Here is a 13,826-nt window from a genome sequence, read left to right as displayed (position 1 = left end):
TTATGTCAATTAAATTAATCCTCACAGCTTTATTTTTACAAATGAGACTATCACAAGCTAGACCTGTCCAAAGTTACCCAGTATTAAGCAGTGAAGTTAGAATCTGAACTCAGGTCTGGCTTCCAAGGCCTCCAATAAAATAGACTCATACAATGACAGAGGTGGGAGCTACCTCCCAGGTTTTCTGGACAGTGCTTTTCAAATCTATCCACTGTTTGTGATCCATGAGTGGGTCATGAGATCGGTTTGGGGGTTGCATTTTGAAACAATAACAGAGAACAGCATATCACAGAATAGAATAGAAAATAAAAGAGCATAACACACATGTAGTGAGAGAAGTACTTTTGTTTCTGTAACCTCCTTTTGCTTGTCTTTATTAGCTGCCGTCAACTAGGTTCTGACTCATAGTGACTATGTACAACAGAATGAAGCACTGCCTGGTCCCGTGCCAGCCTCACAAACATTGTATTTGAGCCCATTGTTGTAGCCATTGTGTCAATCCATCTTGTTGAGGGTGCCCTTTGCTTTACTATCTTTATCTTTATCTTTATAACGAGGATAAGAATCTTTCTCCACCTGCCCTCAAGTCAAAAGTTGTTATGATAAATAAAGAGACTGGAACATATTAAATGCTATAGAAATATGTATTAGTTATCATCATCAATAGCATTATTATCATCATGATTATTAAGATGTACGTGTGTGATGAGTCATGATATATAAAGTGTACTTACTATAGACTACAATCAAAAAGGTCTCCAAGTCCTGATCTGACATCTCTAGATGACGGGTCAGAAACTTATAACTTGGATTAAATCCAGCCCACTGCCTGCTTTTGTAAATAAAGTTTTAATCGAACACAGTCAGGCTCATTTGTTTATGTATTGTCTATGGCTATTTTTGCTTTACAATGGCAGAGCTGAGTAGTTATGGGAGAAACCATGAGACCCACAAAGCCTAAAATATTATCAGGTCTTATATGGATCAATGTTCCCACCTCCTCTCATTCTAAGGGATATAAGGCATCTCTTTCTAGACTATGTGGTCCTGAAGCTGCAAACCAGACTCAGTTGTGTGACTGCCAGCCATCTGTACCTCTAGAGGCATAACATCTTTCTACACTGGGCTATGTCCACACTTGCTTTATTTAGCCACCTCTGTGACTGCCCAGGGTGAAAAGCTAGAAACATGGTGCAGCCAGCAGGTCCCAGCAGGAAACAGATGGCCTGCTCGAATTAGAATGATTCAAGTAGTGCTTAATAAAGAGACTATTTACGAAGGTGAGGGCAGAGTATAGGAAAGCCACAAGAGACAGCAGAGCTGTTACCACCCTAGGCAGGAGGCAACAGGGAGAGGGAGCAAGTACAGAACCTGGGAGGAGAGTCCTTTAGAGAGGACACCTTAAGTGGAACAGAGACCTCCAGTCAAGGGGCAGAGAGACAACGGCAGGGGATCCCACAGACAGGGAACCAGAACTTTTCCCTTCATAATCTCCTGTTGGGGTCTCCACTGGCCAAACTGAAACGGAAGCCAAATACACAGGACCTATGATGGGGTCTATATGGAGCAGCCTCCTGGGGCAGAGAGCAGGGTGGAGAAGACTGGACAAGGGAGTAGAAACTATAGATACCCAGTACACACAGTATTTATTTAGAAAGCCAGGTTTATTTACCCTCCCTGAATCCCTAGTGGTACAAATGGTTAACACAGCTACTAACTGAAAGTTTGGAGGTTAGAGTCCATCTGAAGGTGCCTTGGAAGAAAGGCCTGGTGATCTGACTCTGAAAACTCAGCCACTGAAAACACTATGAAGCACAGTTGTACTCTGACATACACAGGGTCACCACGTGTCAGAATCAACTCCACGGCAAACATTTGTCTTTTTAAGCAGTCCATGAATTGGAATCAACTCAGCAATGGTCCCCTGCCTCCCTTTCGTTTTAAACAAAGAATTAGGAAAAAAAAAAGGCTAACGATCTACTTCCAAAAATTATCCAATAAAAACCTTTTAGATAACAACAGGACTGTATCTGACTCACTTGCTTTGGCCACGTCTTCAGAAGAGATCGATTGCTGGTGGAGGACATTGTGTTTGGTGAAGCAGAGGGCCCTAGAGGGTGTGGTAGGCCCTCATGAATGGACTGGCACAGCAGCTAAAAGGATGACTGACATGCTAAGGACTGTGAGGATGGCACAGGACTAGGCAACCTCTCATCCTGTTGTACATGGAGTCTCCGTGAGTCAAAGTCGACTGACTGGCAGCTGACAACAACAATACACAAGGAATCCCCCGTTTTGTCCCTCCAGATTGGGAGTCTGGTCTTTATATAAAAAGATTGCCATCACGTTTACCTCTCACCACTGCCTCTTCTTGTATCTGCTGGCCTCCAGATAGTTCTCATGGAGTTTATCTTCCTAGACTTTAGCAGCGTGAGAGGGGTAGAGGGCTGTGAGCAGAGACATACATAAGCAGCTGTGTTTCCTGTGAGCCTGAGCAGAGGCTGATGAGTATGTGTGGACATGAGACAAATTTGTTCTCACATCCCACCTGATCTCAGGAAGGAGCTGTGCCACCCTCATAACTGCATTCCAGCAAAAGTCCAAGGAACAGGTGAGCCAACCTCATCTCCCTGGAAGAAAGAACTGGAATGGAAAATGGAGAAATGTCCCCAAAATAATCAACTCCCACTGGCTGAACTTCCAGCCCCCTATCCTCTTCATTTGCTCAGACATGCTGCACTGGCATCTGATACCTCCCCTTTTTGTTGTTAGCTGCCACTGAGTTACTCCAACTCATGATGACCTTATGTACAACAGAATGAAACATTTCCCAGCCTTGCACCAGCTCCACAGTCATAAGTATGCTGAAGTCCATTGTTGCAGCACTGTATTCTGAGTGCCTTCCAACCCAGGGGCTCATTCTCCAACACTGTACTGGACCATATTCTCTTGTGACCCATAAGGTTTCACTGGCTAGTTTTCAGAAGCACATTGCCAAGCCTTTCTTCCTAGTCTACCTTAATCTGGACACTTGATATCTTACAGACTCCAAATCCAGCCACACAACGACAGCATGTCACCTGGAAGTCTTCCCTGCCCAGTCCAAATGGCTCATTTTACAGATGAGAAACCACAGACTGACAGGTAGGAAGGGGGTGACTAAGGCAGTCCAGATACCAGGCAGAACTGGAGCAAGAATTCAGGCCTGGGGACTAACCAATTTTTGTCTTTCGTTCACAGAAAATGGAAGTTGAAGTCAATCTTGGAGCCCGGGGAAGGAATTTGGCAACAATTCAAAATGTATCACAGAATCAGGCAAGTTTCCTGGTCAGATTCAGCAGCTGCGACTACGCATCTGGACCCTCAGCCCCCAAGAAAAGTATTCTGTGCAGACAGCATGAAGCAAGCCATCAGCCAGAATCCAAACCCCCACCTGTGAATGGCTGTTTGCCCTTAAACTTTAGGAGAGTCTCATATTAAGGACACCAGTTTTCTAGTCCTGTAAATTGAGAGCTATCATGAACCACTTAGTTTTATCCTATACCATATAAGCAAGTACCAACATAGCGTGGAGATATTGCAGGCTCAGTTCCAGACCACTACAATAAAGCAAATGACGCAATAAAGCGAGTCACACAGACTTTTTGGTTTCTCGGTGCATATAAAAGTTATGTTTTACATTATACCATAGTCTATTAAGTGTGCAATAGAGTTTTGGTTATCTTATGCTGCTCTAACAGAAATACCACAGGTGGATGGTTTGAACAAACAAGGATTTTTTTCTCTTACAGTTTTGGAGGCTGGAAGTCTGAGTTCAAAGTGCCAGTTCAAGGGGCTGAGTGAAGGCCCCTCAACCTTGGGCTTTAGCTCTGCCTCTTGTTCCAGGCCCACTGGAGCTGGAGGCATCTCTTAACTCAGGCAGTTACTGGTTGCTGAGGCTGACAAACCCAAGATCAACAAGTAAAATGGCACAGTCCCGAGATTATCAAGCAACATGCCAGGCCACTAGTTCAAGTCCAGAAACAGTCTCAAGATCAGTAGACAACATGGAAGGCCACTCACTAATGACTCAGCCAAATGCAGGATCCAGGTGTACCAAAAGCTAGAGACCTTCCTCAAAGCTGAAGCAGACCATATCCCTAAGGCAGTTACTCGGCTGCTCACAGTAGATCCCCCAGTGGAGTTGATTACCAGTTTCATCATGGACAGTAACTACATCCAGCTGCCAGCCACTCAAAACCAGGCCCAGCCAAGTTGACATACAACTTTAACTATCACAAATAGTGTTATGAAAAAGTTTGAAATATTGTGAAAATTACCAAAATGTGACACAGACACACAAAGCGAGCACATGCTGTTTAAAAAATGGTACCTATAGACTTGTACAATGCAGGGTTGCCAAAAACTAAGAAATGTTGCCAAAAAACTAAAAAATGCAGTTATCTGTGAAGCACAATAAAACCAAGCACAATAAAAGGAGGTGTGCTTGTACCTAACACAATGTCCAAAGGTCAGTGAACAATGATTTCATTGTCTCTTCTTTTCCCTCCAACTGAAAGGCTCTTAGATTATTTGCAATTGCTTTTACAAAAAGCCAGAGGCCAACTAGTTTAAGTGTAACTATTACCTTCTGTGCTATAACCCCTAGAAACAGGGGCCCCTGAGAGGAGTCGGGAGGCAGTCGGATGTGCTGGGAAGTCTACCTAATTTTCATGGATGCACGTGTAATTAGAAAAACCTCAGGGTCCTCCTCTCTCCTTTCCGCCCCCCACAAATATCTTCAGAGAAGTGAAGAGTTCAGACTCATAGCCTAAGTGCTCAGGTTTTAAATTAGACAACTTTGTCCTGACAGGAACCAAGTCACAGCTGTCATACCTGATTATTTTTAGAGTTACTACTAAACCCTTTGTACGTTACGAGCTGCCACTGTTCAAGGCAAACAGAAAGACTTCACATTTTATCCTGACAGCTCGGGAGCCATCCACCTCCTCATGATCATTATTTCCATCCTGTCTCTGAAAGAGATGGTGTGACATCCTGAAAATCTTATAGTGAGGAAGGCAGACCCCATGGCTCATAAGAACACGTCTGGCGGTGCGGTGGTTAAAATATTCAGCTGTCAACCAAAAGGTAGGCGGTTCAAACCCACCAGCTACTTTGCAGGAGAATGATGAGTCAGTCTGCTTCCAAAAAAATTTACAGGCTTGGAAACCCTTTGGGGCGATCCTATTCTGTCCTATAAGGTTGCTATGAATCAAAATTGACTCAATAACAATAGGATTGGTTTGGGGTTTTGGTGTAGCTGGGTGCTGCAAAGCTGGTTAATGCACTCGGCTGCTAACCAAAAGGTTGGAGGTTTGAATCCATTCAGAGGCACCTGGGTAGAAAGACCTAGCCATTTACTTCCAAAACAATCAGCCACTGAAAACGCAATGGAGCACTGCTCTATTCTGACACACATGGGGTCACCAAGAGTCAGGTTCAACTTGACAGTAACTGGATTTCACAGCTAAGCAAAGCCCACTGCTTCTAGAAAGGCAAGATGAAATATTTCCAAGGGAGGTAGCTGCTCCATAGCATTCTTTAGGTGAACCATTTTTCATGAGAGATAAAAATTGACCCTCCAGTGTCTAACCCATGAATACCTGAATGCAAATGCCCACAGGCACTGACTAGGATTGGCCAGACTGTGCATGATGTCACAAACCCCCTTCTCTGACCCAACAATGCCTCCACCACTAAAAAGGCCGACCCCTGACGGCAGCTCTTGCAGAGAGAAAAATTCACCACAAGCAAAGGACCTTCTAGATTGCTCCTGGAGCGTGGGGACAAGAGTCTCTGCTGTCTAAGTTCCTGAATCCAGAAAAAAAAAAATGTTCTTATGAAGATGGGAAAAGAAATCCAGCTAAGGCCTAAGGTCAATGTCTCTTCTTACATCCACTTTTTGCTGAATTACAGAAACAAGTTCAAGGAGCAGCAGCCAAATACCTACCTTGGCTTTAAAGAGTTTTCTAGAAAGTGTTCAGAAAAATGGAGGTCCATTTCAAAGCATGAAAAGGCCAAATATGAAGCCCTGGCCAAGCTTGACAAAGCCCGATACCAGGAAGAGATGATGAACTATGTCGGCAAGAGGAAGAAACGGAGAAAGCGTGACCCCCAGGCGCCCAGACGGCCTCCGTCATCCTTCATACTCTTCTGCAAAGAGCACTATGCCCAGCTGAAGAGGGAAAACCCAAACTGGTCGGTGGTGGAGGTGGCAAAGGCCACAGGGAAGATGTGGTCCGCAACAACAGACGTCGAAAAGCAGCCGTATGAGCAGAAGGCGGCTCTCCTGAGAGCTAAGTACCAAGAGGAACTCGCAGCCTACCGTAAGGAACGCAAGGCAAGGAAGAAGAGCCTCTACATGGCTAGGAACCAGCGCAGAGGGAAAATCGTGTCGGGCAGAAGCTGATGGATTGAATTTGAAAAGAATAAAATGCCATTCACCAGTCCTCCCTGTCTCTGATCACTGTTCCTGGTCTCACGGGTGGCTCTAGAGCAGCCACTGCTGCTACATTGGGGAAGTGAGTGGTGTGGTGAGTGAGACTGGGGTTGGGAAACTGATCCTGGGGATAGGAAGACTTTGGGAGCAGTGGCAGGCAGGGTCTGAAGGAATGGGTGTCAGAATCCACAGGGCTTGCTGGGGCAGGTAGGGTGGGAGTTTCCAGGTGTAAAAAAGCTAGAAGTCACGGAAGTCAAAGCATCCTGATTGCAAGTGTTTCTCCAGGCTGGAGGACCCTACGTGAGGTCAGGTCCAGGGACACGAGGTCCAGCTCTGGGGAGGAGGGTGGCAGTACTGGGGAGGGTGTCTGGGCCAGAAGGCTCCCAATTGAGGGTGTAGCAGAGAAGAACTATGCCAACTAAGATGTCCAAGCAGGTTCCAAGCAGGAGTGGAACCAAGCCAGCAGGGGATGGGAAGCTGGAATATAGGGCTTCAGTAATCATTCCAGATACCAGACCTCCTCCAAGATGTAGATACCAGCAGTGAGTCAGCATGGGGCTCCAGTGGAGTTCCCTACGCTTCTCAGCAGAACCTCATAATTAAAACAAAAAACGGCATCAGGCATAAAACACGGGTAAAAATCATCGCAAGTCCTATAAGAAAATCCTGTTGACATTTTGGTTAACATCTACCCAGTTGTGTCACATAATTGTCATTTGTTGCTTTTATGACCTCCTGCCATCTCTTCTCTTGGTAATAGCACCCTGATTCCCTTTTGTGACCCGGGTCTGAATGAAGACCAGGAATCCCTCTGGCCACAGTGATTGGTTCAGTGAGGAGTATGGGATTCAGGATGGTCCAATCAGAGTGGATCTCAGTCATTTTGCCATCACATAGAGCCTAAGAATGAGGTCAAAATGTTTAGAATCCTAGAGGCAGCACATCATTCAGGACTTTTCATTGAAGATGAGACAAGACATTTCCTTTTTTGCTAAGGTAGTCTGAGTAAGGTTTTCTGCCATTTGCAAATGAGTCATAACTGATAAGAAATTTGGCACAAATGGAATTGTGCTGGGTCTGCTGTAACTGGATTTTTCTTTTCCCCCAGATAATATACTGTGGGCAATGTCTCACAGTAATCAATACAGATTGAAACATTTTGAAATGACTCTTTTGATATCTTTTCATCAAAAAGCCTGGGTCAGAATGCAAAATTACCTTTGTTGCCAGGTTATGCGTGCAGTAGACTTCCCTAACTACGCCTCTAACCCTATTCCATGATGGAGGACTTTCTAATCTATCACAGTTTGAAGTTTCCTTTTAAAATTAAAGTAAAAATCTGAATGTTTGAAAAGTTTTAGAACTGGGTGAGACTTTAAGGGGATAAGAGGCAATATAAGAAAAAAACAAACTTACTGCCATTGAGTCGGATTTGACTCATAGTGACCCTTTCTTGGGTTTCTGAGGCAGTATCTCTACCGAAGTAGACTGCCCAACCTTCCTTCTGAGGAGTGGCTGGTGGGTTTGAACCTCCAACCTTCTGGTTAGCAGTCAAATGCCTTAGACACTACACCACCAGAGCTCCCAAGAGGCAATATAGTTGGGGCAATTTAGAAATTCAGAGTCTAGAATCAGGCCTGAGTTTGAATCTCAACTCTGCTACTGACAGTTTGAGTGACCTTGGGTGGGGTCAAATAAGTATTATATATTCACTTCTTCGGTTATTAGAATTAAATGAGACATAATATGAAAACCACAGTATAGTTCCTAGCACATAGATAAAAATCTACTAAATATTATTTCTAGGAAGCATTGGGGGGTTCATCTTTTATGTGGGAGACCTGGGTTTGATTTCCTGCCAAAGCACTCATGCACAGCCACCATCCCTCTGTCCACGGAGGCTGACAGGTTGTTACAATGTTGAACAGATTTTGGTAAAGTTTCCAAAGTAAGACAGACTAGGAAGAAAGGCCTGGTGATCTACTTCCAAAAATCAGCCAAAGAAAACCTTATGGATCATAAAAGTACAATCTGCAACCTAGCATAGGGATGGCACTGGACTGGGCAGTGTTTCCCTCCAATGTACACGTGGACACTATGACTTGGGGCCAACTCAACAACAGCTAACAACAACAATAACAACAAACTAGTATTTCTATTAATTGTGGCAAGCTGGTTCCCTAGCAATTATGATGACCAACTTTTATAAGTCAATAAAAGGTATACATTTCACTTTCAACGAATGTCAGAAATGTATTTAAATATTTTCTACTCAGTTTGGAGGTAAGACTAAGGGATCGCATTGCAGCCCAAATACCTTCTTTCCCTGCTGCTCCACCATGTTTAATAAACCATATTGAATTCAAATCAAATCAAGGTGGCTTATAAAAACAGAAGGTTCCATCCAATAGATTTTTAGGTGGATTCTTTCCAGACAAGTCAGATACTTTGAGATGAACACCACGGCATAGGTGAGGTCTCAGCAAATGATCAGTTGTTTCACATAAAACAGCTGACAACCCTTTTGAGAAGAACACGTGTGCTGAACATTTGACTCCAGGCCCTGAGTGATTTAACAGATGATACGCAGCTCATCTTAACATGGACCTTCAGCTGGTCTAGGTTCTATTGGATCATAGAGATTTAAAGCTAGGGTAAGGATATCATTTCTGCCCAATATAACTTTATTTTTTAAAGGTTGAAAGTATAATACTTTGTAAAGTTTCCCAAAGCCACATCTACTCAAAGAGACATTTTTGTTCTTAGGTGCCATCAAGTTGGTTCTGACTCCTGTTGTTGCTAGGTGCCATCAAGTCGGCTCCAACTTATAGTGACCCCATGTACAACAGAATGAAGCATTGCCCTGTCATGCGCCATCCTTACAATCCTTCTATACTTGAGCCTGTTACTGAAGCTACTGTGTCAACCCATCTCATTGAGGGTCTTCCCCTTTCTCCCTGATGCTCCACTTGACTGAGCATGATATCCTCCTCTAGGGAATGGTCCCTTCTGACAATATCACCAAAGTAGGTGAGATGAATGAAGTCTGGCCATTCTGGCTTCCAAGCAGCATTCTGGCTACACTTCTTCCAGGACAGATTTGTTCGTTCTTCTGGCAGTCCATGGTACTTTCAGTGTTCTCCACCAACTCCCCAACTAAAAAAACTAATAGAGACCATTTTACAACAGAATGAGACACTGCCCAATCCTGTTGCATCCTCACAATGGGCATTATGTTTGAGTCCACTGTTGCAGCCACTGTGTCAATCCATGTCACTAAGGGTTCTCCTCTTTTTAGCTGACCCTCTACTTTACCAAGCATGATATCCTTCTCCAGGGACTGGTCCCGCCTGATAACATGTTCCAAGCAAGTGAGATGAAGTCTCACTATCTTTGCTTTTAAAAAGCATTCTGGCTGTACTTCTTTCAAGATAAATTTGTTGGTTCTTCTGGAAGCCTATGGTATATTCAATATTCTTTACCAATACCATAATTCAAAGGCATCAATTTTTCTGTGGCCTTCTGTGGTAGTTATGTTTGTGTGTCAACTTGGCTGGGCCTGGTTGAGTGGCTGGGCAGCTGGTGGTAGTTATTCCCCATGATGAGACTGGCAATCAACTCCATGGTGGGATCTACCACAAGCAGCTGAGTAGCTGTCCTTGGGATGTGATCTGCTTCCTGTATAAAAGGAGAAGCCTTGGGAATGGTCTCTAGCCTATGGCATGCTTGGAACCTGCATGTAGCCATGTCATTGCTCAGCAGCCTGCTATGCTCTGCCGATCTTGGGACTTACAATGGACTTAAGTTAATGGCCTGCCTTGTGGTTTGATAACATCAGGACTATGCCTTTTGACTTGTCAGTCTTGGGGCTTTTCAGCCTCAGCAGCCAGCAGCTGTCTGAGTGAAGAAACACCTGTAGCTCCAGTGGGCCAGGAGCAGCAGGCAGAGCTGGACCCCAAAGTTGAGGGATTCTCACCCAGCCCTAGAGCCTGACACTTTGAACTTGGATTTAAAGCCTCCAAATTGTAAGAATAAACTCCTGTTTGTGAAGGCCATCCCATTTGTGCTGTATATTCTTGTCAGAGCAGCACTAGGGAACCAGAACACCTTCCTTATTCATTGTTCAGCTTTTCTACATATATGAGGCAATTGAAAATATCATGGCTTGGGTCAAGCACACGTTAGTCTTCACAGTAACATCTTTGCTTTTTAACACCTTAAAGAAATCTTTTGCAGCACATCTGCCCAATGTAACACATTATTTGATTTTTTGACTGAGGCTTCCATGCACATTTATTGTAGATCCGAGTAAAATGAAATTCTTGATGACTCTTGTATATTCTTGTCTACAAAAATCATACAGTGAGACACCATATGAATGTGCTTCCTTAGGTTTAACCACTCCTCTGAGATGACTATTTAGAGGTTACTTTCTTTCCTTTCTCTATAAATGTCCTGGCTTCTTAAGCTATCCGTAGAAGGTAACATTTTCCAAGGTCCACATTCCCTTGGTGGCAGCATGAGAGAAAGTCTAGAATAGGAGACTTATGATTGCTCTCCCTGGGAGCCATTGATCATTCCAGGGCAGGTGATTAAGAAAGAAGGGAGGATGGTCTCAGTGTTTGTTTCAGTCTCTCTCTGCTCTTGACCACTTGGACACACTGCTTCTCCAAGTCTCAGAGCCTGCCTGACATCCCTGCCAGCATTACTCTGTCCACCGCCCACCACCCACCTGTTCTTGTCCAAGTCATTGGAGGAAACTTCACAAACTAGGACTTGGGCCATCTTCTGGTCCCACTCTAAAACCGTGAAAGGTTCCATCTTTCCCACAGCATCCAGTGAAAACTTCTCTGCCTGACTTTGAAGGCCCTCTGTCATCAGGGAGGGTGCTTCTCCAAACTCCCACTCCATAATCCACCCACTGTTTAGCCATATCCACAGTCATAATATGTGCCAGGCCCTGTGCTGGGTACAGGGATGCACAACAGAGCTGCTAACTCAGTGGGCACAAAGGATGGGAGATTATTTCCAAGTCTTAAAATCCAGTGGAATTTTCCCTACTGGGTTTTGGACTTGCTTTGGGCCTTTTATTCTCCAATGTCTTCCATTTCAAATGGAAATATCTATCCTATGACTGTCCCACCATTGTAGTTTAGAAACACATAACTTGTATTCTTTGTTGTTATGTGCCGTCGAGTCAGCCTCAATTCATAGCGATCCCTCCTTGGGTTTCTGAGGCAGTATCACTATGGAAGTAGATTACCCAACCTTCCTTCCGAGGAGTGGCTGGTGGGTTTGAACCGCCAGCCTTCTGGTTAGCAGTCAAGTGCCTTAGGCACTATGCTACCAGAGCTCCTAACTTGTATTCTAAGTTTCACAAATATACAGATGAAGTGGAACTTTGCCCCAGGACAAACCATACCCATACTCACCCGTATCTGATTTAGAAGATGGAAATTGGTATTGAAATATGTTAAAACATGGGTAGGGTAAATATATTCTGCATGTGTGAAGGACATGAATTTGGAGTCGGGGGTACACTATTATGGATTGAATTGTGTCTCCCAAAACAGACATGTTAAGACCCAACCCTTTGTATCTATGAAGGTGGGCTTGTTTGGAAATAAAGGTCTTTGAAGATATTATCAGTTAGCATGAGGTCATACTGGACTAAGGTGAGCCCTAATCCAAATGAGTGGTGTCCTATAGAGATAAGATGAGACACAGAAAGACAGAGAGAACACAGTATGGTGAAGGAGACAGAAACTGGAACGCCAAGCACTGCCAGCAAGCAGTCACCAGAAGCTAACAGAGAAGCATGGGAAAGATTCTCCCTTGAACCCTCGGAACGAATCAAAATGACCAGCACCCTGATTTCAGACTCGAGCCTCCAAAACTGTGACATAATGTATTTCTGTTCTTATAAGCCAGCCAGTGTGTGGTGCTTTGTTACAGCAGCCCTACAAAACTAATACAGATTACGTTCCTGCCCTGTAAGAACTTCCCTTATGATGAGAGACATAGACTCGGGCATAAACTCCAGCATCATAGGGTATTATGATGAAATTGAAGACTCCACAAAGGGCTGGAGGAGGCCAGGGGTCCCATCCCCAGGCCCAAGGCTAGAGTCATCACAGAGGAAGCAGCCTTAACCTACTTGGCAGCCTTGCATTCATGCTGGCACAACGCCTGCTCCCTAGTCCCCACAGCTGCTGTTCCAACTTGGCTCTGCTTACCGTCAAGCCCCACCCCCAACCTCTCAGGAGATGTCCTCATTTTCTGCTTCATTGAGAAAATAGAGATTATCCAACATAAGTTCTCCCAGTTTTCTTCTTTTTCAAAATCTAACCCACACCCAACCTTTCCTTCCTGGTCTTGTATCTCATGGGGGGACATTACCCTCTTCCTCTTGTTGCCCCCTTCCCCTACCTCTATTCATCTTCCTGTTGCCTCCCTTAGGCCCTTGCTTCTCACTGTTAGGATGCTGCTCCTTTAGTCTCTAAGTTCATGCATGTTACCTTGGTACTGATGTCCTAACATTGGGCATGGTTCTCCCTCATCTGAGCCTCAGGCTTCTTATCTGTGCAATGGGGATGACATCTGCCTTACAGATTGTTTTAATGATTGTTGTTGTTGTTGTTGTTATGTGCCGTCGAGTCGGCCCCGACTCATAGTGACCCCTCCTTGGGTTTCCGAGGCAGTATCACTACGGAAGTAGGATTGCCCAACCTTCCTTCCGAGGAGTGGCTGGTGGGTTTGAACTGCCAGCCTTCTGGTTAGCAGTCAAGTGACTTAGCCATGATGCTACCAGAGCTCCTGTTTTAGTGATTAGATAAGGTAAAATATGAAAAAGCATTTGGCACAGTCCTTGACACACAATAGGTACTTATAGGAGATAGAGTAGGGTGGCTTGCCATGATCCCTATCTCCTAGTGCCCATACTCTTATACAGTCCCCTCCCATTAAAATGTGGGAAAGACCTATGACTTGCTTCTAACCAATGGAATATGGCAAAGGAGATGGATGCCACTTCCATGACAATGATATGATATATAAAACACCATTGTGCTAGCAGATTTGTTCCAGAGACTCCCCTTGCCTGATGAAATAAGCAGCTATGTTTGGGAAGAGCCCACCAGATAGCCAGCAAGACACTGATGTTCTCAGTTCTAACTGCAAGACACTAAATACCACCATGAAAGACACTAAATGCCACCAACCACCACACAAGCAGGGAAGCGGATCCTTGCCCAGCTGAGTCTTCAGTTGAGAAAACAGCTCAAGGTGACACCTTCATTGCAGTGTAAGACCCCAAGCAGTGGACCCAACTAAGTCGAGCCTGGAC

At 44.5% G+C, this 13,826-nt stretch overlaps 2 protein-coding genes across 2 annotated transcripts in view; one reads left to right on the top strand and one right to left on the bottom strand.

Moving 5' to 3' along the window:
* The window catches only part of CSMD2 (CUB and Sushi multiple domains 2), a 972,087-nt gene that overhangs the window by 497,184 nt on the left and 461,077 nt on the right, over positions 1-13,826 (bottom strand). The gene's annotated exons all lie outside the window — the stretch shown is intronic.
* HMGB4 (high mobility group box 4) lies at positions 5,882-6,451 on the top strand. Its single transcript, XM_007950413.2, has one exon. It carries the CDS (start codon positions 5,882-5,884, stop codon positions 6,449-6,451), a length of 570 nt encoding a protein of 189 aa, XP_007948604.1.

This window comes from Orycteropus afer, unplaced genomic scaffold, assembly GCF_000298275.1.
Source record: "Orycteropus afer afer isolate SDZICR_OR568_19922 unplaced genomic scaffold, OryAfe1.0 scaffold00272, whole genome shotgun sequence".
In the NCBI taxonomy this organism is placed as follows: domain Eukaryota; kingdom Metazoa; phylum Chordata; class Mammalia; order Tubulidentata; family Orycteropodidae; genus Orycteropus; species Orycteropus afer.
The sequence above is the reverse complement of the archived record's forward strand: the minus strand, read 5'-3'. Positions and strand labels throughout refer to the sequence as shown.

Coding starts and splice junctions, on each gene's coding strand:
- HMGB4 (XM_007950413.2), top strand. CDS start 5,882: ATGAAGATGGGAAAAGAAATCCAGCTAAGGCCTAAGGTCAATGTCTCT.